The following is a 27,206-nucleotide window of genomic DNA, read 5'->3' as shown; positions in this document are numbered from 1 at the left end:
GCATAACTGAAAAATAAATGCTCTGCAGCAAAATCAGCTTTACATAAGAATTGTAAATGATCATAGTGTAAGAGAATAATGGAGTTTATATGGAATCAGTTGTTTCTCAGATAAAGTAAAACTTTTGATTTTTTTTAATTATGCCTAACGTGGGGTGTGAACTCATGACCCTGAGATCAAAAGACATATGCTCTATCCAGCCAAGCACCCCCAAATTTTTTTAACTGTAAGATAAACCCTGAGTTTCTGTTTCTAAGAAATATTTCCAAAACTTGAGGCCTATCAAGATTACTTAGGCCCATGATGTTCTTGCTATCTTCAGTCATGCTCCTTTCTAAAATAACCCTGCACACAGCTGCCACACCAATCATCCAAAAATATCACTGTTTTCATGACAGTACGATATTTGACAGTCTACCACGGTCTGCTACTGCTGATCCCAACAACTCAATGCAACTTTTCTGGGTTGGTCTCCTCATCTTTCTCACAGTCGTCTCTATCCCAGACTCTGTTATCAACCTCTGTTAGCTTCACCTGGCTTCACACTTTAATCCCCGCCTCCATCTCTATGAATCTCTACAGCCACTCAAACCCTCCCTCCTCTGCCTGGTCCTTAATCAGAAAGATCTGGTGCCCAAATCCAACTCAGAAAGTCCCTATGCCACTCTCATCCAGTTCTCTCTTACAGCCCCATTTCCACCAAGGGCTTGGTCTCCCATCCGCAACTGGACTATTTTCCTATCAGTTCTCTTGGGGGCCTTGCCTGTTTTCCCTCCCAGCCTGGCCCATCATTTCCAACACTGCTCTTGCTAACATGAAAGGAGATCAGGGTCCATGACAACCTAATTTACCAAACTTAAGGGGGCCTCAGTGATACTCTGCAATCCATGACTTCATTGCTGTGTCCCTTCCCAAGGCATCTGTTCCAAACCTTTTCCATTTTAAGCCTCAAACACCATTCCCTGTCTCATCCTCTGCCCCACGGATGGGGTGGCCTCCCCCTACAACACCAGGAAGACCAGGGCCGAAGACCAAAGGGTTCCTATGTTCCCTACCCTCCACCTCAGAGTCCATGGCATCACATAGCCTGTCCTCAGCCAACCCTCCCCCTGGGTCCCCAGCAATAGCTCCTTCTGACTCCTCACGGCCTAGTCCATCAACCACCCCCTCTCCTCCCTACTTCTTCAAAATTACCTTCAAAAAAAGCATTTGTTGCAGCTTTTTAAACTCTATCCCCATAGTAACTTGTTCCCCTTTACCTCTATCATACTGAGTCCTCTGCCCTTACCCATCCCCTGCATACAACGCCTTCTCTTTTACTCCCAACCTTTTCCATCTCCTTCATTCCCCCTGCTCAAAGAACAGCATGTCTTCCTCATGTCTGCCTATTTCCTCAGCACCCATTCACCTCTAACCCTCTGCCGGCTGTCTGGTATCCACCTCTATCCTGTGTAAAAACATTCTTCTCCAAGTCACCAAAGCAGCTGCCTTTACTGTCCATCACCCTCTCTGAGCTCCCTGCCTTTACTGTCCATCACCCTCTCTGAGCTCCCTACCTTTACTGTCCATCACCCTCTCTGAGCTCCCTGCAGCAATGCTACAACTTAGAACTGCTGCCCAGCACCACCAGGCTGAACACTCCCTTCCCCACCTCCCATGGCACCCCATTTCCCCAGTTCGCCATGATCTCCACTCCAGCCTCTCTACTTCCTGATCACAGCTCTTCAAGGGTACTACACGGGCCTCTCTGCACTTTATACCCCTCATTCCCAACATTCTCAAAGCCCATTCATCCCCCCAGAGTCAACTTTAGTCTCTCTCCGAGGTCTGGGCTTTTATTAGAAATGCATACACCAATAGACAGCTAGACATATGCTGATCCGCCAGAATATTAAACAACAAAGTTAAGCTCGCCACCCCCCTCCTCCATAAACCTGCCTCTCACCTGCCTCTTTGATTTCTGTCAACAGTGCCACATCTTTCCCCCACACTGCTTCTTCACACTCCCCTGCCTGCCTGCATCTATCGCCCTGACAACTCAGGCCCCAGCCTCCATAACAGGACACCAAGACTAGCATCACAGTAGTCTTGGCCCCTTGCCCATTCCAGGGCAGTCTACACCCTTGCCAGACCAACTCTGTGAGACCACAGATCTCATTGTGACATTCAAAAGCTTAAACACCTCCACTGTCTCGTGAATTACATCCCAACTCCTTGGGTCCGGCCCCTCTCAGCCTTTCAGAACTCACCCGTCACTGCCCCCACCTCCCAGTCACACTTAACTAATTACTGCTCATCAAACTGTGACGGCACCTTTTGTCCCACATACTACACTCCACTCAATCCCCTGGCTGGTTCTCCTGCATTTCAGCCCAAAAAAACCTACTCAGGCCCAGTTCAAAGCACACTTCCTCCAAAAGACTTCCCCAAACAACCCTCTAGCAGTAATCTGTCCTTCCTCGGAAACCCCAAGAGTCTTTTCTATACATTTCTAGACACTTCTAGACATTTCTATACATTATCTCTCCCCTTCTGAACTACAAGTTCCTTCAGGGTACCCTGAGATTTCTTAGAGATTTTTGTATCCCTTGTGCTCCCTACCCACCTAGGCACTCAGCAAATGATCTCTAAATATTTCAGAACTCAAAGAAGTAACCCACAGTGACATGGTAAGGATCTAAAGTAGGTAGGGTGACAACTAGTATTGGAAAGGGAAAAATTTTAAAAAAGAGATCCAGAAGGAAATTATTAGAACCTGATGACAAATTGATACAAGGATTAAAGGGAAAATGAAATACCAAGATTTCAAGTCTAGGGGATCAAAGTATGCTAGCACTATTCACATTAATGTAGAAACTAGAAACAGGTGTTGTTTTCAGAGGACCTTAGGTTTCTGATATAATAATGACATACGCTGATTTTAGTGTTAGATCAAACTGCTGGGGTTTTTTGGTGTCTTTTGTTTCCTCTTTTCTTAGTTCTTCCAGAAGAAAAATTTAGGGGAAGTAAAAAATTTCAATCATGTAATGGTAAGAAGGGAAATCTGTACTTAATTGAATATAGGCTTCAAAATTCCAAGCAATTAAATAAAATATATTCGTTTTCAAGGTTCTGATTTAATTATCTAAATGTTACAAAATTGGTACCTATTATACATGTAAGTTGATTTTCTTTTTTTAAAAAAGTTATTTTTCTTGATATGGCTATGTAAATTACCAGACCATTCTCAGGATGAAGAGGAAGCAGGATTTACTCAACTCAGCTCTGTATCACTGAGCAGGAGATACGAGGCTGAGAAGATCCATCGCCCACTGCCCTTCCCCCACTCCCCCCACCACGAGCAACTTTTCTTATACAAATTTTCAGGTATTTTATGTGCAGGATGGTTTTTACCTTGGGATATGCTAAATATGTGCAATTAAAAAATGTGGATTTGAGGTTTTTCCAAGAAGGCCAACTTTGGATCAGTCTCCCTATGAAACATGAGGGCCAAAGCTGATCAAAAAAAACAAAAAGAAAGCAATCTTGTGTTGAGCCAATGAAGTTTTTTGCCACATAGATTAAAAATGATTTTAATTAGTTCATTACTACAGACAGGTTCAAAGTTGCACACAAAGAAAAACTGTACATTAATACCTACTTGTATCATTAAAAGGTACTTTTTCACTGATGATTGATAAGGACTCCTCTAATCTACCTGACAAATCTTCATGAAGGTTCTTTAACTGTAATTGACTGAAAGAAAAAAAAATACAAAACCACATTATTGCCAGTCAGACAGTGGATCCTCACTTCCTTGTTACCACAACAGCTGGTATCAGGCTTTCAGAGAATTGTGCCTGACACTGGGAAATGCTTGGTGGTAGACAGTTATTAAAAGATGAAGATAAGAAAAATACTAAGCCTCAATTCTGAAGCCCTTGAGACTTCTGTTGAATGACGTTGAAGACTGTCAGAATTTATCACAGTCCCAGTATCTAATACAATCTTATCAGTTTATTTCCTCAAGTGCAAAGTAATCTTAGAGCCATTTCAAAATCACAAATTTTCTCTTTATGGCACATAAATGTTTGTTCAAGTATTACAGTAAAGTTCTTTTTTAAGTATTCTATCAGATTCGTCTTCCCCTTGGGCTCAAAATCTGATAATTTCTCTGATTTTGATTCAATTACGAGTATAGGTATACATCTAAATCATGCATATAATTCCACCAATGCAACTAAATTGAAGAAATACACGTTGACTGATTCTGTAAAAACCTAAAATATTATGTCATTCATCAAATAAATACTGGAGTATGCTTTTACCACCCATCACTTCATCAAATTTTAAGATTTAGGTATCTCCAAATTAGATCATATAACCTCTCTTTTATTCAAAATGTACCATTAAAAGGTTGGCATAGTGATAAGGAGTCAGTTTTCCTCCCTGGGGTTATCAGAAGGCTCTCTCTTCAGCGCAGTCTGAAACAGAAAGCACCCAGTCCTCAGTACAGGAGCCCCAGAACACGATCGGCCATGGCAGCAAACATCTGCACAGGCTGAGGACTAACGCACAAGCCACTCCACCGAGAGTGCATAAGGCCCCGGAGAGAACAGAACTGAGGAGGACCCCGGAGATGGCCTATTCCCAGCTCACTTCAAATGTGAGAAAATTGAGAGAAAAGAGTTGCTAAACCAAAACTCAGGTCTTCTGATTCTTACTTCAGGGCCCCTTGGAATTCACGTTTCCACATACCATTCTTCTGTTCGAAGCCGACATTCCTTGGCCTCCTTTTCTAGAGTCTGAGATTTTACCTGAATTTTAGAAGAAAAAGAAAAGCAGATGGCTCAGGCTAAAGATGAGAGCACACTTAGGGGACACCGCAGGCAAGCGCCTCCCCTTGAATGACTAACTCTGCGTTCCGTCAAGTGCACAGATTTACAAGAGTCTTGACTATCTCTTAATGTGCTCTCACCAACAGTGGGGCTTACTTCTAGTTTGGCCTTGTCATTCTGCAGTTTCTCGATCGTTTCCATGTACTTCCGTGTCAGGCCATCAACCACGGCTTGGTGCTGGGCCGCCTCCATCTCCAGGGTGGCCAGTCGACTCCTCAGCTCTGCTTCCACATGCTTGTGCTGCTCATCAGCTTCAAAAAACTGAACAGAAAAGATCATTTTTATCTTTTCACGATATCCTAATATGTCCAAATGAAGAGGAAAATAACAGCAGTGACTATTCATGGAGCAATTTCCACCCATTGCATATGCTCACTATGCAAAACCCGCACAGGCATGATCTCACAAGATCCTCACAGTAGGTCAGAGGTAGTGCTGTTATCTCTCCTTTACACTTGCGGAAACCAAAGCTTCAAGGGTCTACATAACTTGTCAAATGTAGAAACGAGATGTGAACACAGGAGATCCATGCCAAAGCCTGTACCTCCTCCCTCTCAATCTCACGGATTTCTTTCAAACAACTTCTGGCACACAGAGAGAATTCAACTGACCAGGGTATAACTTTTCTGCTACGCTAACTTCCACAATTAAAAAATCCAAATTCAAATAGCTGCTATTCCTAAAACAGGTAAAACTCCTTTCCTTAATAAGATCAAAAGCTCATTTTGTTAACATTCACAAAAAGACTGCAATAAACGCATATTTATTTTCCACCATTTCACTATGCTCACCATTTCACAAAAAATTCAGGAGGCACAGCTGGATATATTACAGTATGACTCTTAAAATATGCTGAATGTTGGGAGGCAAACACTGATTATTCAACATTCCATAAATATATGAGTGCCTGCCATGACAGAAAGAGACCCTGTCCTGGGGAAAGGCATAAAAAATGACATGGTGTGTACCCTAACAGACCTTACGACCAACAGGTGAACAGATACAAACCAACTAAATGGTAATAACTTAAAACACAAACACTTCTTTTTGATAAGCCCTCATCTAAATGATCCTTTTCTAGCTAAAATGAACAGTGCTTAGTACTGTACTGTTAAGTTATAAAGTTATACTGCTGTCATTTAAATAAATGCGTACTTCAAAGCACACATCAGATTAAGATATGAAAGAGATTTAAGAAGCGAATGAATGACAGTGACATATATACGTAACAACCACAGGAGACATTAAAATACATACACAAAACACTCTGTGCTGTCCTGCATTGGTTTTTCCACATTCCAGATCCTATGAGCCATCTTTTTTTTTTTTTAATGTTTATTTTTATTTTTGAGACAGAGAGAGACAGAGCATGAATGGGGGAGGGGCAGAGAGAGAGGGAGACACAGAATCGGAAGCAGGCTCCAGGCTCTGAGCCATCAGCCCAGAGCCTGACGCAGGGCTCGAACTCACGAACCGTGAGATCGTGACCTGAGCTGAAGTCGGACGCTCAACCGACTGAGCCACCCAGGCGCCCCAAGCCATCTTTTTTTTTAATTATGTTTATTTTGAGAGAGAGAGAGAGAGAGAGAGAGAGAGAGAGAGACAGGGTGCGAGTAAGGGAGTGGCAGAGAGAGAGGGTGACGCAGAATCCGAAGCAGGCCCCAGGCTCCGAGCTGTCATCGCAGAACCAGACGCGGGGCTCGAACCCACAGGCCGTGAGATCATGACCTGAGCCAAAGTCAGACGCTCAACCAACTGAGCCAACCAGGCGCCCCATCATACGACCCATCTTTAAGTCATTGGAAAAACAGAAATATTTTCTCACTTGTATATGTAACCGTTCATTCTCTTCTATCTTCTTTTGTAGATCTTCATCAAAGACACTCTTCTGCTCTTGACTCAACTGAGAAGAAGATTCTCCACTTTTCTGATGGAAAGAATAAATTATGTCCACATAACTTTCATCCTTTAGACAAACATCCTAAGGTACACAGATTCTCTATCACCTTAGTAGCTTGTCCCTTCTATGTGTGCACCATTCTCAAACAATCCTGCAAAAGGTATACAATCCATCACTTAACTTTTCCTATTTGACACAAGTAGGAACTGCAAATATTGAAACAAGCAGAAGAGCTTAAAAAGGAGATAAAGGGAATAAAGAACAGATAAGGTTCACTATTCTTTGCAGATCAGTCCGGGAGTGGTTCTATTGGGAGACATAGCAGGCCCAGAAAGCTAGCAATAAAAACATGCTACAAAACATCATTTCGAGTTGATCTTTTGGTTTGGGAAATGACAGTTTTAATAATTGCATGAGTCTGAGTTGTTAAACTCCTTTAAGAAATTGTAATAAATCAGCATTCACAAGGACAAATTCATACAAAATTTCACATAAATATCTAATTTTTAAAAAAAATATACAACCATATAAAATAAAGCTATTATAAATAAAGGGAGGGAAAAAGCTCAAAAACACCTTCCTTTCCCTTTTTTACTAATATTAACTTTTTCTACATAGAAGAATAGCACTATTTAAGAAAGCCAATAATGAACATTTGTTTTCATGGAATACAAGAGCTGAGACTATTCCAGGGATAGCCTAACAATGAAACTGTGTTCAGCCATCAGTCACCACCCTTCTCTGCCTTTCTTGTGCCCTCACTCCTCACTTAAAATGAAGTTACTTACTGATCCAATGTGAGCCAATGACTGGAAAGCCCTTTGAAAATGGAGTAGCTTTATTAAAAATAAAACATTAAATATCCATTATGTTGGGACACGAGAGCTGCACAAAGCAAGACTGCCGAATGACATATTCTGGGTCACAATGCTTCTTCCCAAGTTGGAAAGCTTTAATTAACATTAATTCAGAATTGTTACACCCAAACCTCTGCGAAAACATCCCTGGGAGGGGATCTCGCCAACCTGGGGAGGCTGTTTGAACAACCAACATATGGTTGTTCCTTCCCCAAGGAATCTCCAGAGCATGCATATTTTGACAAAATTTCCCAAGTGATTCTAATAGATACCTGCTTTCACTCTCTCTGTTCTCCATTTATTTGAAAATTACCACTCTAGAGAATTCTTTCATGTAGAGGAAATGTGTATGGAAAGGTACTAACGTATAATTCTGTTGATTGCCTATCATATGGCAAAAACAGTTCTAGCCACCTTTACAGAATCCCATTTACTACTCAACAAACCTGAGAGTACCATCCCCATTTTGCTGATAAGAAAACTGAGGTTGCAAGACTAAAATGACAGATGAAGAATTCAAGCATGGGCTTAACTCCAAAGCCTGTGCCCTTCCCTCCACACCACACTGCTTCAGAGTTGCTATGTGCCTTCTTCTTCCCTCCCATCCTTCTACTCTTACTGCCTCAAGCCATACGTTTGCCAGGTGCCGCTCTACATACACACAAGACTTAAAAGATTCAATCACTAGCCCCAACCCTTCAAAAAAAATGCAACTTCTTAGTCACAGAGTGCTCCAAAGTACCAGACCACCCATCTCATGGCAATGAGAATCTTGTCTCACTATACAAACCATAATGGAAAAAGTTTACTTTTACATGACCACACAAGAATCCTAAATTGGGCTCCTAAGAATAAATACTAAGAAATATCTGCAGCAAACTTACAAGCATAAGGAATGAGTATTTCGACTGCTACTTTCACATGAGCTGTTACACTTTAACACAGTCTCACATTTGATTTGCCCTACCTTGAGTTAATAGCGACTTAGTGTAACCGAAAGCAGTAAATTTGACCAGTATATACCTAAATATATATATAAATAGCAAATGTCTGCTTCCTTGACCCGATATCCAGCCATAATAATGGAAAATTAGGGAATGTGGAGATGAGGTGTTCTGTTAAAACCCAGATGGCCTGTAGATGTCTGTACCTCGCAGACAAGGTCTCACTAACTTGCTTGTATTTGACCTACCTTGTTTTTCTTGCCTCGGGGTTCACTTACAGCCAATTCATCTTGAAGTAGTTCTACCCTCTTGGCAAGCTGCAGATTTCGAAATGTCAAACTGTCCATTTCTTGCTGTAGTTTTCTCAATGACTGATCCTTCATTTTCAGTTGTTCCTACATCCAAGTGAAAACAGACCATTCCTTACAATTTCACCTTAAGGTTTAGAGATAATGAAATTATGTTTGTTTCACTAAAATATTAAAACCTCTTGCTGTAGGGAATTCACGTTGTATGTTTATCATGCCAGTTCCATGTTTTCAGCTATTTGGTGACAAAATCACTTTTTTTGGCCAAACCGAGTAAATTTAAAAATAAAAATAAAAATAAAAATAAAGCATATATATTGAAGTAACAGACAGTCATCAACTTAAAGTAAAATACCTACAACTGTATGTTGTTCCATAATGTTGTTGTGTATGTGTCTGGCAGTGAGGAGGCACAAAGCCTGAGGCTATAATTTTATAAACTTGAAATGTGAGAGAGAACTTCATACTCACTGATGACGCCCTTCAGTAAGAATGGGAAGCAATTTATTTGTATTCATTTTTTTCCCCATAAATCCACCCTGAATTTAAGTCAGCCAAAATGAAGTCTTTCCAAGACACTGTGATTTCTCAGGTCAAAAATCAGTATTATCCTAACATGAGAATATTTTTAGATGCTCTTTGCCCTACATCAATTACTTTAAAGTTTTAAGTGAAAATAGAAACAAAATCTATATTTTAAACAACATATATTTCGCTGCCCATTCTGAACTGTTTATACTATAATGGGGTAAGAAAATGGAAAGCTAGGGAAATACTTAGCTTCACTCTATTTTTAAAAAAATATTATTCTCACTAACTTTACTTATGACATTCTGACAACTTTGTGTTCACTGGTTATCGAACACAGATGACCAAATACTACTGCATATTTCAAGATGTGTAGGTTTATTACTTTCACTGAAAAACCACTGCAATGCTAAGATGAGGTCAAGCTCAATGATAAACTAATATAAGTATACTGCAACAGCAACCTAGAAACCAAAGTCTGGTATCTGCAACCTACTGACATTATTTGCATGTTGAGAGCAGCCAGAGCGATAGAATAATGTTTCCATTAGGTAGAGAAACAATTTTTCTTTTCTATTGATTGTTAGTAAGCCCTTAATTATTTTTTTAGGTAAACTATGCTCCACGTGGGGCTCAAGCTCATGACCCTATGATCACGATATGGAACTCCTGACTGTATGTATGCTCTACTAACTGATCCAGCCAAGCGCCCCTTACTCAGTAAGCCCTTAATTTTTGCTTGCAGTTTAATGGTAAACATAGACCTGCCCATATCCAAATTATCATATATTTCAAATTAAAGAAATCCAAATCAAGGAATGCTGACAGTATCTAACAACTCACTGAAGAGGCAAACCCAATATTATCAAAAGCATGCTGTAACAGAAGACATCCTAATATTCCCATTGAGCAAACCAGCAAATTGCCATTCTTACTATAACTATAATGACCACTACAATGAATAGTAAAACAGTTATTTCTTTACATCCTTACAATTAATCACCTCTGACTAATGCTTCAACTCCATTAACCAATCATCAATTTCAAAAGACAGCTATTTCAACCTCTCTGTACACCCTAGTTTCTGCAATGGGAGATGATGATAATGTTATCTGCCTTCACAGAGTTGTGTGAAGACTAAATGACAGAGCAGATGTAATGTGCTTGGCACGATGCCTGTTACACAGTGAGAGTTCAATAGTCACCATCACCAATGTTGCCACCACTGCCACCATCGTAGAGTTAACCAAACAACCAGCAATGGGATGCTGTCATATGCCAGAGTGGGCTATTAAGACACTCCAGGAAATATCTTCCCCAGTTTTAAACATCATTAAGAGAGAGGCAGCCTGGGTGGCTCAGTCATTTAAGCGTCTTACTTCGGCTCAGGTCATGATCTCGTGGTTCATGAGTCTGAGCCCCACATCAGGCTCCTTACTGATGGGCACATCCTGCTTGGAATTCTCTCTCCTTCTCCCTCTCTCTTTGCTGCGCTCTCTCTCTCTCAAAATAAATTTAAAAACCTAAAATAAATAAATAAATAAACACCTTTAAGAGAGGTAATGATCACTTCTTCAATGATTTAGGCAAAATAATAACTTGACTAACAAATCCTAACTACAAAGCGCATGCTTACTAATCTTGGCTTGGGCGCAGACAGCTTCGGAAGTATGGGTACAGTGTTCTGAGCTGCCTCAGCACTAAGTCAACAGCACCTGAGGACGGGGCACTCTTAGGCAGAATTCTCTAGGGTAGGGTCCAACACTATAAGTAAAAGTACATATTTCTGGGTTACCCACGTGGAACCACCCAGGATACGTCACTGGTTGGAGGCTACTCCAGGAAGAAATAAGAGTAAAGGGAATCCTAATTACCTTTTGTCTAAAAATCAGGCAAGGGAGTGAAGAATGACATAGACAGTATATTTAACTGAAACAGGCCATGAAGAAATCTATATTCTAGAATTAATTTATTCAATTAAAAATATCACTAATCAGGGGCCCCAGGGTGGCTCAGTTGGTTGAGCATCCAACTTTGGCTCAGGTCATGATCCTGCAATCTGTGAGTTCAAGCCCATATCAGGCTCTGTGCTGACAGCTCAGAGCCTGGAGCCTGCTTCAGATTCTGTGTCTCCCTCTCTCTCTGCCCCTCCCCTGCTCGCACTCTGTCTCCCTATCTCTCTCAAAAATAAATAAACATTAAAAAATTAAAAAATATATATCACTAAGCAATATTTATGACATGCCTACTAGAATGAGGCAGAAACAAATTCCTTCATCTCCTATTATATTTCTCCCCTCAGTGAACAAAGATGCTGATGATAAAATGTATCACTCAGAGTAACCTGATTTACAGAGGTTATTACTATGAAATACCTCAACCCAAAAGCAAGATCAATGGACTAAATGGTTCACACTTTCAAATCCATTTATTAGGGGACAACCATCTGCTGAATGCTGGGCATATAAATGTGAATAGGACACAGACCCCCTCAGAGTGCTATCTAGTGATGAAGACATATAAGAAGCCCCATTAATTCAGATAAATTTAGCTAAAGAGAGGCCATGAGGTATAAGGGAAAGCATGAGATAAAGTCAAATGATACTTTTTTATACTTTTTAGCAAGGAAATCAAAGTGCATCACGTTCATTACCTAAGCAAGTAGGAAAGTTAAATACAAAAAACTATATTACCTTCTCCTATCCCTAGTGAATCAGTGTCATTGTTGAGACCTTACCAGAAAACCAGCTGAATTCCTTGCATTGAGTATTGCCCAACAATGACTTACCCTCACAGTACAAATATGAAACAGGTTTCTTACCTTTAAAGCAGCAGAATTCGCTTGTTCATCCACAACACCTTTTTTCAGGACCTGATTCTGAGCCCGAAGCTGAAAACAGAGGAAGCAATAATTAATTTTTAATATAAAGCAATAGCAAGGAAATCATTTACCATTACTTCACAGGATCATTACACTGAGTAACTATCTTCCCACATATATATGAAAATAGAAATATTTGCCCGGAAGAGGATAGTAGATATCATCATTCTGTCATTTCCTCAGATAAGGCACAGAGGCTGAGCTGCTCAATGATGTAATACTAATCAGTGGCAAAATCGAGACTAAAATCCAGTTCTCTTGACTTCCACCCAGTACATGGTTCTTTCTATAAAACCAAGTCACCTCTTTAAAAAAAAAAAAAAACAAACACAATAAACTAAGTACTAATACAATAAACTAATATTAAAACTAATAGAAAGTAATACAATAAATAATAGGGTACTGTGTATGCCATTTTCCTTGAACCTCTGGCACACATTCATTTGTAAAATACATACATTCGGACTACTTATGAAACCCTACAGAAAATCAAAGTGTAGGGCGTTAAACATGCCCAGCAGGATACTGTGCCTAATATTAGTTATGCAAATATCATCACCCACAATAGGTACTCTTGCAATAAGGCATCAGCTAAGGTAGTATATGAAAGCAACTAAGAAGCAGACTCAATCCAGAAGTCAGTAATAGCAGCTAACATCTGAAAGTTCATTATATACCAGGCACTGTCCTAAATGCTTTACATGTATCACTTCATTAATCCTTACAACCTTATGAAGTAGGTACTATAATTATGCCCATTTTACAGATGAGCAAACTGAAGTACAGAGAAGTTAAGTAGCCATGCTGAGATTCAGACCCCAGCAGTTTTTACTCCAGAATCATGATGCCATTAGACAATATTGGTTACCATTTTCTAAAGCTACATATAAACGAGAAAAGAAGTAGGCAGGAGAAGTTGGGGGAGTCTCTGAAGAGGTAGGACTTGGGCTTTATTTTTTTAATTGAAGTATAACTGTTTTATTTTTTTTTAATTTTTTTAATATTTGTTTATTTTTGAGAGAGAGAGAGACAGAGTGCAAACTGGGGAGACACAGAATCTGAGGCAGGCTCCAGGCTCTGAGCTGTCAGCACAACTCAAATGTGGAGCTTGAACTCACAGACCATGAGATCATAACCTGAGCTGAAGTCAGGCGCTTAACCGACTGAGCCACCTGGGTGCCCCCAACTGTATTTTAAATAAAGCAAACCAATCAAGAATTATGCAGCTAAATGAATTTTCCTTATGTATACCTCTATATAACCACCACTTACAGGGTTTTAAAAGACAAAATCTCCTTCTATAGTAAACAGAAAGCTCTCAGCAAGGATAATGCTGAGCATGTAGATATAAATACACAAGGCCAATGTAGCCAAAGCAAAAGGTTTACAGGCTAATAATCTAACGGTCCAGTAGGGAGACAATGGAAGACTTTCTCTGAGAAAAAGAACGCATGGGATGATTTTATCTGTGCGCTTAAAAAAAATCTACTTCTACATAACTCAGATCTGCCTCCTGAGAACAGAAATGACCCTTCTCTGCACCAAAAAAAAAAAAAAAAAAAAGGAATATCTGAATACTAAATCTTAAACTGAGTATGTGAAACTCATTAGAAAATTTAGCTAAGAATTCAAGAAGAAAAGCAGGAATACTACAGGATATTCAACAGCTTGAGCAAAATGCAGGTTTAAAAAAATAAGCTTTTCTATTTTTAGAAAGTTAAAGATACAGTTCACTACCACGACAGAAAGAAGGCCCAAATATTGCTCTGCCAATCAGTAGACAATACAAACTTGAAAAATTCACTTAACCATTCTGAATCTCAGTTAAATGGTCTATAACATGGGTGAATACAGCTACCCTATCTTCTTTCTTCTGACGTTGTTGTGAGAACCAGAAAAAGAAACTTACATGAAAACACTTTCTAAATCTTAAAAGTCCCCACGAATGGAAACAGAACTTTTTTTTTTTAACGTTTACTTATTTTTGAGAGAGTGCAAGCAGGGCAGGGGCAGAGAGAGAGGGAGACGCAGAATCTGAAGCAGGCTGCAGGCTCTGAGTCGTCAGCACAGAGCCCGACATGGGGCTCGAACCCACGAATCATGAGATCACAACCTGAGCCAAAGTCAGATATTTAACCGACTGAGCCACCCAAGAGCCCCAAAACAGAACTCTTATTACTAGAATGAATCAGAAGGATAACAGATAACATTTATGAAAGCTTGCCTGGTATAAGGCATTGTGCTAAATGATATGGTGGAAAGAAGTGGTCTGCAAAGAGCTTACAACTTAAAAGGCTCAATGAAAGATAACTAGCAGGACTTACTAGAACTTCACTTCCCTACAAGAAGGATTGGCAAACTAAGGCCTGTGGGCCATACTGGCCGGCTACCTAATTTAAAGTTTTACTGGAACAGAAACACAATCATTTGTGTATTGTCTATGGGTTACTTTTGAGCTACAATGACAGGGACGAGTAGTTGCAACAGAAAATGTATGGCCCTAAGCCTTATATAGTTACCATTAGTCTCTGTACAGAAAAAGTTGGGGCACCCCTGCATTAGAAGTTCAGAAAAAAGAGGTATGACTTTAATATTGACTTCCATCATGTAGTATTTTCCTTGCGCAGCAGTATCAACACACTCTTGGATACGTGCTACCTAGGTAACAGAATTCAATAAATACTCTCAAACCCACATAGCCAAAAGATGGCAATGACATCTCTTATTAAACTGCTCAGTTTTAATTTTACTTTTTAAAGTAGTAAATTTTACATTTACTAATTTATGTTTAACTTCTGTACTCATCTCCCTATTGTCAGCAAACTATCATTCATGGTAGACTACAGCATACTTCCCTGTATTTCCTGCCTACAATGAAAGATCAATACCATGGATACAGAAGGCAATCCATCAATTTTTAGTTAATTAATCAAATTAAATACTGTATACAAAAGGTGTTTGAATGTAATACATTATACATCTATAAAGCTGTCCTTATTTTAACAGTACCTCTCTGACAATTCTCCAAATGACTTGAACCATATGGTCCTACTGGACACCAAGAATCCTCAAAAGCCCTGAGCCTAACTCCCTAAACACCACTATGCAGACTACTCTATGTAACTCTGGTTCTGGAACAGCCCAGCTTCAGTCAGGCTTATCACAAAGCTATTTCTCTAGAGAGAGAGAGAGAGAGAAAGTGGTAGTAAGTCAACTATGATCTCTCTCCTGCCACTTGGACAATCTGGGATAGGATACCTGGCCCAAGGTTAGGGATTTACTATGTCCAAGAACAAACTGTTGGAAGAGTTTGTGGGGAAAGAGAGATGAATCGCACATACACATTTTCTCATCTAATCCTCAACAATCTCCTGTGTTAGAATCACTTAATTATTTCATACCAGGAACATTTTGACATTTTACATGTTTTACAACCCTATAAAACAAACTAACAAACATATAGCTTTCCTTCATTACAAAGTAATGTTGCAACATACAACCCTAAGCCCATCCCTAAGCCTCACCAAAACCTGGATTCAAAACTTCAAAATACTGAAGTCACCTGCAGACCCCAGCTTCAGAATCTTTGGTCTGGATGATCCCTAAAATTCCTTCCAGTCCCAACATTTTAAGTATTCCAGAGTGCTGGCAATCTCACTTGGTCTACCTACTTACTTGTTCTTCCCCCTTGGAAGGGGATAAAATACCTGTAGGCTATACAATACTAGGTAGTGGTGGCTGGAGTTATTGTCACTGAGGCAGGAAAAAAACCTTCTTCTCTCAGACTTGCCCTCAAATGGAACCCTTCTGCTCCTGCTCCTTTGCAAGGAAACTCATTAGAACAAATCCCACCCCTAAATCCTGCGATCTAGCTGCCTCACCAGTGACTAGAAAAGTAAATCAGTTGGACTAAAGAGGAAGAGTAAGACACCCCTGGCTTTTCTAAGGCCTTACTATTCAAAATGTGGTCTGCAGACAGTTACAATAGCATCACTTGGGAGCAGATTCTTAGGCCCCGCCCCAGACCTACTGAACCAGAATCTGAAGTTCAACAAGGTCTTCAGGTAAGTCAGAGACATTCTGTGTTTGTGATGCACTCATATAGGGGTTAAACTAGCACTTTCTCACAGGGTGGCCAAAAGCCACATGTGCCTAATTGAATTTAAATAAAATCTAACAGGGGCACCTCAGTGGCTTAGCTGGTTAAGCATCCAACTCTTGAATTCAGCTTCGGTCACGATCCCAGGGTCTCAGGATTGAGTACCACGTTGGGCTCTGCACTGAGTGTAGAGTCTGCTTATGATTCTCTCTTTCAGGGCACCTGGGTGGCTCAGGTATCCAACTCTTAATATTAGCTCAGGTCTCACGATGGTTTGTGAGATCAAGCTCCACGTCAGGCTCACAGAGCCTGCTTGGGATCCTACCTCTCTCCCTCAAAATAAATACTTAAAAAAGTAATAATAAATAAATAAAACCTAACATTCTGTTCCTTAGTTGTACTAGCCACATTGAAAATGTTTAATAGCCCCATATGGCTAGCGGTTACCCTACTGGGCAGCATAAATACAGAACATTTCATTCTTATAGAAAGTTCCATTAGATAGCACTGAACAATGCTATTTTCCAGTCAAACTTCACTAGTGAACCCTACACATGAGGGCAAAAAACAAAAACAAAAAAATAAAACTGATATTAGATTTTAATCCAAATATACTCATTTTTAATCCAGCTCCTGAGTTGATTTCTCTTACAGCAAGGGGCAATTAATCAGGTTCCACCAAGCTCCAACCAAACATGCCAAATCAAAACTGACCCTTCACCAATATGAATAGCTCTTTCCTAAGAGTGTAAATCTAAAAAGCTCCGAAAGGCAATCTCTTTCATAACTAAAAGTAGCACCAACTGCAAAGTAAACTGTTAAGAGAAATCATGGATGTCTGACTTTCCCAATGGTTTTTACTGCCTCAAAAAGAGCTTCAAAAAGATTAACTGAGGAAGAGCTAATACTGATACCATTCCTTGAGCAATGGTTCTCAAACTTTGGTGTGCATCAACATCATTGCACAGGTTTTTACCCACAGATTGCTGGGTTTAACCACCAGTTTTAGATTCAGTAAGTCCCAGGTGGACCTGAGAATTTATAATTCTAACTCATTCCCAGACGCTGATGATGCTGGGGCCACACTTTGAAAGACACTGACCCAGAGTGAAACATAACATTGAGAAAACAGAACTTGAAACATGCTTATACACCTAACATGATGCCAGGCAGGGATACAGGAGCTCCTACAAAGAAAGCAGGCTGAAACCAACAGAGCCAGGACTCAGTGCTCTAAGCCTCTCTTCTCTATGAGGTATACCTGAGCATCAGAAGCAGACCAGGCCAGGGCACCTGGGTGGCTCACTCAGTTAATTGTCCAACTCCTGATTTTAGCTCAGGTCATGATCTCACAGCTCATGAGTTCAAGTCTCAAGTTGGGCTCTGCACTGACAGTGTGGAGCCTGCTTGGGATTCTCTCTCTCCCATGCTCTCTCTCTGCCCATCCCCTGCTTACACTCTAAATCTCTCTCTCAAAATAAATAAATAAACGTTAAAAAAAAAAAAAAAGAAGAAGAAGAAGAATGGGGCGCCTGGGTGACTCAGTTAAGCATCCGACTTCAGCTCAGGTCATGATCTCATGATTCGTGAGTTTGAGCCCCACATAGGGCTCTGTGTTGATGGTTCGGAGCCTGGAGCCTGCTTCGGATTCTGTCTCCCCCTCTCTCTCTGCCCCTCCCCTGCTAGCACTCTGTCTCTCTCTCAAAAATAAATAATAAAACATTAAAAAAAAAAAAAAAAAAAAAGCAGCAGCAGACCAAGCTGTGGAAGAGACACCATGTAAGAAATGATCTTTGATTCTTAATCTACAATGTAGTAACTGAGGCCTTGATTAGCTTTCCCTCACAACTTAAAGAAGTAGCTTGTATCTCTTACCAATTAACTCCATAAACCTCTAAAATTCAGTTACCTACACCTTTTCCCTCCCCTGAACTTTATTAAACCTGAAATTTCAAAAGCCTCCAATGACCTCCTAATTGCCCAAACAACTAGGGTCTTAATCTCTACATTCACTGCCCTTTCCATTAACACTCAATATTTTAGCAATCAGCCTCAGAAATTCTCATCTGCTTTGGCCTCCCATGGTCCATCTTTTATCTAACTAAACTTTCAGTTTCCTTAATGGGAGCTCCTCAGACCATTTTTTTCCTTCTTGGGAGGGAAAAATATATGACCGCAGTTCCCAGAAAGAAATGGGCCCCTTCCTGGAAAACAGGCTGAGATCTGCATTAAATCAAAACAAAGAGATTCTGCAAATGTCCTTGGTTTAGGGATCATGCTTGCTCTCTTGCTTTGTAGCCTCCTTCTACTGTTTATGAGGAAATCTTTTGTCTTCGTATCCTAAGTAAGGAAAAAGACATAACTGGATTTCAACATTAGCCCACAATGTCTGCACCAGAGAAGGTAATAAAAGGCAGAAAGCCCCTTCCACAGGCTCAGAGCTGAAGGTGGCATAGATCTTACCTAGGAATTGCTTGGCACTAGAATTGACAGAGAATAAAAACACATGCAATCTTTTGACCAACCTCTGTTCTCTTACGTTCCGAAATTTCCATCACATTGCAATTAAAAAGATGAAAAATGGTCTAGCCTAATTGGGGAGATAAATAACCTCAAGTCTGGCAGACCTCCTTAGAGTCTCCTTAGCATCCCCTCCTTCTTTCACATGCTTCCCACCCATGTTCCCCAAAGAGTCTATCTAAAGTGTTCCACCCTGATTAACTCTTGCAGTTCAACTATTGTCTTCATAAGAACTATTCCAGAAGCTCTGGCCATTGTCCTGACTTTTAGCCAGTCCATCTCCACTAGAAATTTTCAGCAGTTACTCCAACAACACCTCAAGCTCCTATGTGAACAAGAGAACTTTAATGTGCCTGCAGACCTTAAAATTCTACAACTGCATCTAACCTTTAATACACCCCTTTACTCCAAACTGCCTCAACTTCCTGCCAGTGGCATCTGTCAGTAGCAGTCATATCCCCTCACCTCAGAACAGCAGGGTCAACTCTCAGTCTCCCCTCACTCACCACATCCCACAGAATCAATGAGACACCACGATGAGTGCCTCCTACACTCTACATTCTTCATAAATTTAGTGCTATGTACCACTAAAAAAAAATCTAAGTGAAAAGGTACTTTAATCATAATTCCTAAATCTAGGTCCTCCTCTCCACCTCAACAGTCACTAGTTTGATTCAAGCCTGTATTACACTCCTCAGAACTATTCCAACAGCCTACAGTCTGGTCTTCTTTTCACCACTCTTTCCCTTTCAATTCATCCTCCACATAGTTACCAGTTCCCCTCCTAAAAGTAACATCATTACCCTGATTAAAAACCTTTGACATTACTCAAAAGATAAAGTTCAAACATATTTAACATCCACAACCCTTTATGATCAGGTCCAAATTAACTCTCCAACTATATTTCACCAGTCTTGCCATGTATCTTAATGTGCTTTCGTGTCTGCAAACATAGCCCTTTCCCTTTGCCTGGGATGCTACCAACCCTCCCTCTTCCGTACTTCCCAGTTAACTTCTTCAACCCTTACCCTCCATCTCTTCTGTGCTCCCAGTGAACCAACACTTGTCATACTATATCATAAGGATGTACAATGTTTGAACATCCTACTAAAGGGTGCTCCTTAAACTGGAACTCTGCCTCACTCAACAGACCATGGCGGGCTGTTCACAGAAAGCACATAATAAATGTCTGTTAAATGAAAGAGCATCTATATCCAAACAAATAAAATCTTCCAAGTTCGTAATACTTTGGGGAGGCTATGTAATTATTTCGGCAATGCAGTCACTGCTTAAGACATTTTTAGAACTCTCTTTTGCCATCTGGAATTGTCTTCTGAGATTGTTTACTCCCTGGAGAAGAAAATCAGTCCCCTTACTTTATATTCATAAAACATTTTCACCCACAAATAGTAGAGCCAAGTTTGAGTACCCTTCTTCACCGACCTTCTTCATCATATGGATGTTTCAAACAACTTCTGACCCTTTCAAACAAGAAAATATTCCCTCAAAGGTTGAAAACTTGCCATCACTGACATTGTGCTACAGGCTCTTAAGACCAATTCAAATGGAAATGCAAGAAGTTTTGCCCGAGGTAGCATCAATGAATAAGTATCGTATCTCAAAAGACTCCCATTTGATGGTGAAAAGAGGTAAGTGTGTATGTTTAGGCACAGCTTTTATTTTTCAAACAATATTTCATTTCACCTTGCTGAGAATTTGTTAAATGAAATCCTAAGGATATAATGCGTCCGTTTCTCCAAATTGTAAACAGGGGGCTAAGTCTTCCCATTGCCCCCATGATAAAAGGTCACAGAAAACTACGCTTAAAGAATGCTAAGTCAATTTCCGAAGATGTGAGATTCTTTTATAACTTCATTAGAATATTCTTAGGGCAGCAACACCTTAGAAGCAGCACCACCCTTTCCCAAGGAAAGGGTTCCATCATTTAAAGACGGGTGCCATAAATACGACAAAGGGGCAGGTCCCTAGTTTGCTTAATTCAGCATGTATTGAGCACCCGGGTGCTCTGCCCCACTCCAGGTGACCGAGGGAAAAGAAAGAAAAAAGGACACAGCCCTAGCACTCAAGCTTTCAAAATCATCTCCAGACAACATCTTGCCAATGCACTGAATACATTCGTAACCACCCATCCCCAGTGAGACAGTTTACACGAATGGCTCTTTTCACCCTCCCGAATTGAGTGGGGACACATAAATCTCTTTTATCTTCATCTCATCTCTGTGAGAAGGAAGAAAGCTTGATCTTTCCCATCACTGGGCTGGGAAGATTGAGGAAGCAGCAGTGGAGGGGTTGGTCCTTACCCTTCCCTTCCCCTCCCGACTAGCACCAAAGGCAGAAGCCAGGAATCTGACACCCCAGTCCCAAGCCCGCTAGTTTGGTGAGAAGCAAAAATCAAACTCCTGCTCCTTCCCGCAGAAACGCACACGGACCGAGACGCGGCCCGGCCCCATCTCCTGGGAGCTGCAGGTGGAGGCATGGTAATGGTGGACAGAGAAGCCACAGGAGAGGAGGGGCAAGCGAGCGTGTCCCCTTCGCCGTTCCCCTCCGTCCCGACGAGTAGCTGCCAAGGCAACCCGAGGCCGCAGGGCCGGGGACCCCCTACTCCCCGCCCACGATGGATACCTTCGAGTACTCCTGAGCCAGCTTCTGGTACTTCCCCTGCAACTCTGCGGAGGCCATGGCCTCCCCCGCCCCGTCCGGGCCTGGCTGCCCAAGCCGCTCAGCCCCGCCCCCCGCCCCCAACCCAGACACGCTCCCCAGTTGGGCTCCGCCAGCGCCTGCCCGTTCGGCCACCGCCGCCGCGCCTCCTCCTCCACTTCCGGGTTCGCCGGGTGGGAGGAAGGCGGATGGGGACCAGGGGCGGGGCGACTACTGGGGGCGGGGCAGCGTCTGGGCGTCCCCGCCCCACCCTCCAGCGCCTGAGCACGTGCGTGCGCAGGCTCGCTGGCGCGCCAGGGCTCTGCTTCTACGACCAGGGGGCGCCATCTTGTCGCATGGCCCAAGATGGCGACCTAGAATGGGGAAGGAAAGAATCAAAAAAGGAAGAGAATGACGGGAGCCCACAGAATGGGCGGGGGACCGAGGAGAGATGAGGTGGTTGCCAAGAGCAAAGGACCGGAAGAAGAAACATTCTAAGTGCATCAAGAATTCTGGCGGATCTTCTCTCCCCCCTCCCCCTGCTGGTTCTCATGGCAACCGTGTGGCGTTTGATGGTTATAGCTTTCAGAACGTACTTGGAGAGAAAGACCTTTATGTTCCTTTATCTCCTTATCCGGACATGGTAGCACCAGACATGCTTTGCATTGTAAACTGTCAGACCTCCCCCAGACTTATAACGCGTGCTGCGGCCACCCTCTCCTGTTCCAGCCCAAACAAACCATTGGCTTATATTTTGACATTGAAGTTTCTTTGTGAACACTCTCTACCCACTGTATCCGCTCACCCCGTCCCCATGATCACACCACATCAGAGTCGTTTTCAGTGAATTGGGTAAAAAGGCATTAGGAAATTTTAGGGAATGACTCCAGCCATTCCTGCAGATAGGGTGGATGATAACGACAAATAACTGGAGAACTGAAGCAAAAAATAGTCTGCGTGAGGTATTTTTTGCCGCTTTTCTTTAATTAAAAGCTTGCCTCCATTGATCTAATGGAGGATCTAGTATATATTCGATATTGTTCTAGGCATTGCATTTATTGCAATATTAAAATGTTAATTGATAGAGGAATAAATAAGTGTGTCATGAATTACTACACAACAGTTAAAACTAATGACCTAGATCTGTTTATGTCTGTATAAATCTGTATGTCAACATGACCAAATACTGTGTTAGCAAATTGCATTATACTGTAACATGAAAAGATACGTTTAAAAATAGAAAACATTTGTATTGTGCATGAACACGTGAAATGTAGGAAAAATAGGAAAACAAGAACTGGGCTGATACACATCAAATTCTGGATAGTGGTCGGTCACCTCTAGTCAGAAAAAGAGAAAAGGAAATGAAACAGGAGAACAAAGGAGCATAAACTTTAATTTTTTTAAAGTAAATATGACAGGATGCTAACATTATATATGTAGTAGATACAGAGATCTTAGTTATATTGGCATTTTAGGATACTTGAAAATTTCCATGATTAAAAAAACTATTTGTGCCATCCTGGTTTCTTGTTCGGCTATCAGTAAACCTGGGATTTTATAGTGAAAGACTGAGCCTATATGAATTTTTTAGCCATTGCAATGTATAAGAGGATTACAAACTTTAAAAAAAATGTGTTTTTTAATTTGCTAATAGCCAAGTCCTACTGTCCAGCAAACTTTCAGAACAATCCTTTTAAATCATTATTATTAGTTTTCCATGACACCACCAAGCGGCAGAATTAAATATTGTAAGTATATTTTTCTGGCTTGTAATGTAATGGAATTTTCAATCGTTTAAACATAAACTGCCATCTCAGAAACAACATTCCAATGAAAGAATGTGCAACTTTGTCTAGAGAGCATGTGTGAGTTCATTTTATTGAAATGAGAAATTTACTTTCCACTGCTTGGTCTAGTTATTCTGTCAGATGCAGATGTAGTGTTTTCAAATCCCAATTGCTAAGTCTGAATTAATTCTCTCCCTCAAAAAACACCTTTAAGTGAGTGCAAAGGCAAGTCACAGAGTGGAAGAAGATGCTGGCAACATATATATCCAACAGAGGGCTCTTGGTCTCTTATTCAAATATATAAAGAACTCTTAAAAATCAATAAAGAGAAAGGCAATCAAAAACAAAAACAGGCAAGAGACTTCAACCGGCATTTCACAAAAGAAGATATACAAAAGTCCATTAAACATGCAAAATGGCATTCAGTTTTCATTAGCTATCAGGAGGAAGTGAAATTAAAACCACAGTGAGATACCATTTGCACCCACACAAATTGCTAAAGTTAAAAAGACTGTGTTAGGATACAGGACAGGATAAACTCTCATAAAATGCTGGTAGGAATATAAACTGGAAAAATCATTTAGGAAAAGATTTTGGTATTATTTACTCACCTGAAAAGGTACATATTCATGATCTAGCAATTTAACTCTTAGGTATACAGTAAAAAAAAAATGCATTTATTCACCAAGAATATTCACGCCAATATTATTAATAAAAGCCAAAAAATTATCTATTAACAGAATAGACAAATGACTGTACATTCATATGATGGAATACTAAACAGCAATTTTTGAAAAACAACTATAGGGGCACCTGGGTGGCTCAGTCGGTTGAGTGTCCCACTTTGACTCAGGTCATGATCTCACGGTTCATCCTCTGTCTCCTTCTCTCTCTGCCCCTCCCTTGCTCATGCTCTCTCTCTCAAAAATAAAGTTAAAAAAAATTAAAAAATAATAATAAAGTAAAAAAGCTGAACTATAGCTACAGCTAACTACTGGATGAATCTCAAAATACAATTCAGAACAAAAGAATACAGATCCCCCCAAAAAGTTATATTGCATTACTTCATTTATATAATGTTCAAAAAAATGGCAGAATTCAATTTTAAGGTTCAGGGATGTGTGCTTGGGTAATAAAACTAGGGGGAAAAAATAAGGAAGTGAAAACCATAAAGTGAGAAACCTGATTGGAAGGGAGCATGAGATTGGACTTTGGGGGTGTTAGTGTTGTTTCTGTGTGAAAATTACACAGCTGTTAACTTTGTGATAACTCTTCATCAGGTACATTTCTGATTTGTGTACTTTTTTGTATGAGTGTTACATTTCATAATAGCAATTTTTTTAAGTCTCAATTATCTCATATGCTTGCCAATAATAGTGCCCAGCCTGTAAACATTGTATAATTATGGAGAATAGTGTAAATTGCTTGGAATTGCTGTAAATATGCAAGTGCTATGATGATCACTAAATCATTTAAAAATCATAATTGTTTGAGGATTTTTGTTTTCAGCTACAGGTATGAGAAACTGAACTCAAACTAGCTTGGACCCAAAGGGGGAATTTACTAGAAAGATGTGTGAATAGCTCACAGAAAAAACAGGAAAAAAAAAAAAAAAGGAGCACAGGATCTCAAGTATAACTTAGATCAAGGATCTGACTCTCACACTCTCAATTATGTGCTCCTTTCCTCAGGTCTTCCTTTACTTCCTCGAAGTAGCAAAACAAAGTGGCCCACTGGCCCTGAGCCTCCTGAAAGAGACTAGGCTGCTTAGCTCCAGTTCGAAAAATCCTAGGGAAGATCTCTGACTGGTCCAGCTTGGGTGAGATGCCCATCCTTGGCGCCATCAGCTCTGGCATGAATTCTCAGTCACAGAAGGACAGGCAGGTCAGCTGGGAAACCCCTAGGTCCTGACCAAGCTGAGAGAGACTAGATAACTCTTTCCCCAAATGACTTCTATGGCAGATGTCACCAGGGTAAGCAAGGGACACACCACCACAGGGGCCAGTAGGGGCCAGAAGGCAATACCAGGACCCCTTGATGCAGACCCAAGGTTGCCTGCCCCACCTTCAAGGGTACAGTGTACTCTTCACACACCTGGAAGCCACCTTGGGAGGTAAGAGAGAGGGGTCAAAACTCAGAATAAATGAGCTTTTCCTGAAAGGAGGGACTTGTAAACTAAACTAACTAAATAAACAAACAAACAAACCAACAGTTTTGACTGAAGAGACTAGGAAATTATTAATAATTTATAATAATAATTATCATATAATTATTATGAATTAGGCTTTCCTCTTCCAACGAAGAAGAGATTGTAAGAGACCAGATCTGCCATAGAGAAAGGAAAGGCTCCATTTCTCTGCACATCTAAGCATACTATGAGCCAATTATAGTCACACAGCATGAGTAAGAAAAAGTTTTGGTTTGTGCTATTCAAAGTCCATCCTGAACAATAAAAGAACTGGCATAAAACAAGACGTGAGGACTTCTTCATGCATCACAAAAGGATAATGATGGAGAACAGAGCTGTTGGTCATTAGTTTAATGTTGAGGAATAGACAATATATATTAAATAAGATGTCTTAAAAAACACACACACACAAAGTTATTGATGAAAATGCTGTGACCAGAGGTTTGCAGAAACCTATCCCTGTATTTTTTTAACCTTGTTAATTGCTAATTCAGTGTTTATGGCAATTTTAGAATGTAACTATTTCGAAGTAATGGGAATCAAATGTAATGTACGTACATTGAGAACAGTGTGGAACTTCCCGTGGTCACACAGTAACCAATTATGCCGAGGGGTTACTTAGAAGATATTGTCAATCTCTGGGTGCACATTATTTCTTGGTGCAAAAAGCCATATGTTTTCCATCTTAGCATACATTTGAAAATCAAGAACTTCTTTCAAGCTTCAAAGCTCTATCTTTTGAAATCCTACATTCTATTCATAATAACCTGCTGTATGTAGCAGCTCCCACAACATTGAAAAACCAGCTAACCCCACCCACATTTCCCCACACAGACGTTAAGATAACTAAGTAACGATTTTCTCTGGTCTAGTTTCACAATTCCCATGGCTCCTCACCCACCACACCTACTACTAAGATAATGAACAACAAAGAGACTGCATGGGTGAATGTAAGGAAAGGACTAAAGAAGGCGACCTTTGGGCCTTTTGTTACAGCACGTTGTCCTTGTGTTTTCTATGTTTTTAATCCAGTGGGAAAATGCATATCACTGTACAGTGAAATTAAAGAAGTGGGGGAGAAAGAAAAGAACTTTCTTCCACTTAATTTTCTCTTGAGCAGCTAGCTCCAAAGTTCAGGTTTTGTAATGAGCACTTAGTGAGGCAAAATCTGAACAGAATCTGATAATTTGCAACTTTGAGGAGCTCTATTAAAAATAGGAATTCTGGACTTTAAGTTTTGCAAGTCTTTCCTTTGGTGGTGCCCTAAGGCTTTGCCTCCCTCAGTCACAGTAAGACAGAAGAAAGACAGAATAAACACAGAACCCTGTGACGTAGCTTGTCCAAAGTTACATGGCAGGCACTGGTAGAATCATGACTAGAATCCAGGTCCTTTGCCTCTATTACAGGCTGTATTTTCTGTAAGGTTAAGTGAGACATCTTTTACTATTTATCTTAAACAATCAGAAGGTGAATGAGTCCTAAATTAGGCGTGAGGATGCCAAAGGGTGCATTATACTCCTTCCTTGGTATTTATTTGGACTTGTGCCTTCATGAAATAGATACCATTGGAGCTCTTTAAAGGGAAGGGGCAGAGGTTGGTCTAAGAATACAGGGGTTTGCACAATAAGAACCACCTCATATCTGTCAGAATGGCTA

General features: G+C 40.6%; 1 protein-coding gene across 4 annotated transcripts in view; it reads right to left on the bottom strand.

Moving 5' to 3' along the window:
- PPP1R21 (protein phosphatase 1 regulatory subunit 21) overlaps positions 1 to 21,634 on the bottom strand; it is a 64,027-nt gene extending 42,393 nt beyond the window's left edge. For all 4 annotated transcript variants that reach the window (XM_047068074.1, XM_047068075.1, XM_047068076.1 and 1 more), the window contains exons 1-7: positions 21,558 to 21,634; positions 12,236 to 12,304; positions 8,827 to 8,973; positions 6,703 to 6,804; positions 4,974 to 5,138; positions 4,738 to 4,796; positions 3,641 to 3,735 (exon numbers count right to left, since the gene is read on the bottom strand). In XM_047068074.1, coding sequence (XP_046924030.1) covers positions 3,641 to 3,735; positions 4,738 to 4,796; positions 4,974 to 5,138; positions 6,703 to 6,804; positions 8,827 to 8,973; positions 12,236 to 12,304; positions 21,558 to 21,614 — 694 coding nt within the window. In that variant the 5' untranslated portion in view covers positions 21,615 to 21,634. The remainder of the gene's footprint in view (positions 1 to 3,640; positions 3,736 to 4,737; positions 4,797 to 4,973; positions 5,139 to 6,702; positions 6,805 to 8,826; positions 8,974 to 12,235; positions 12,305 to 21,557) is intronic.
- Positions 21,635 to 27,206: the final 5,572 nt, after the last annotated feature.

This window comes from Lynx rufus, unplaced genomic scaffold (genome assembly GCF_022079265.1).
Source record: "Lynx rufus isolate CCGP_SWC_20201006 ecotype Redwood Valley unplaced genomic scaffold, mLynRuf1.p SCAF_8, whole genome shotgun sequence".
In the NCBI taxonomy this organism is placed as follows: domain Eukaryota; kingdom Metazoa; phylum Chordata; class Mammalia; order Carnivora; family Felidae; genus Lynx; species Lynx rufus.
The sequence above is the reverse complement of the archived record's forward strand: the minus strand, read 5'-3'. Positions and strand labels throughout refer to the sequence as shown.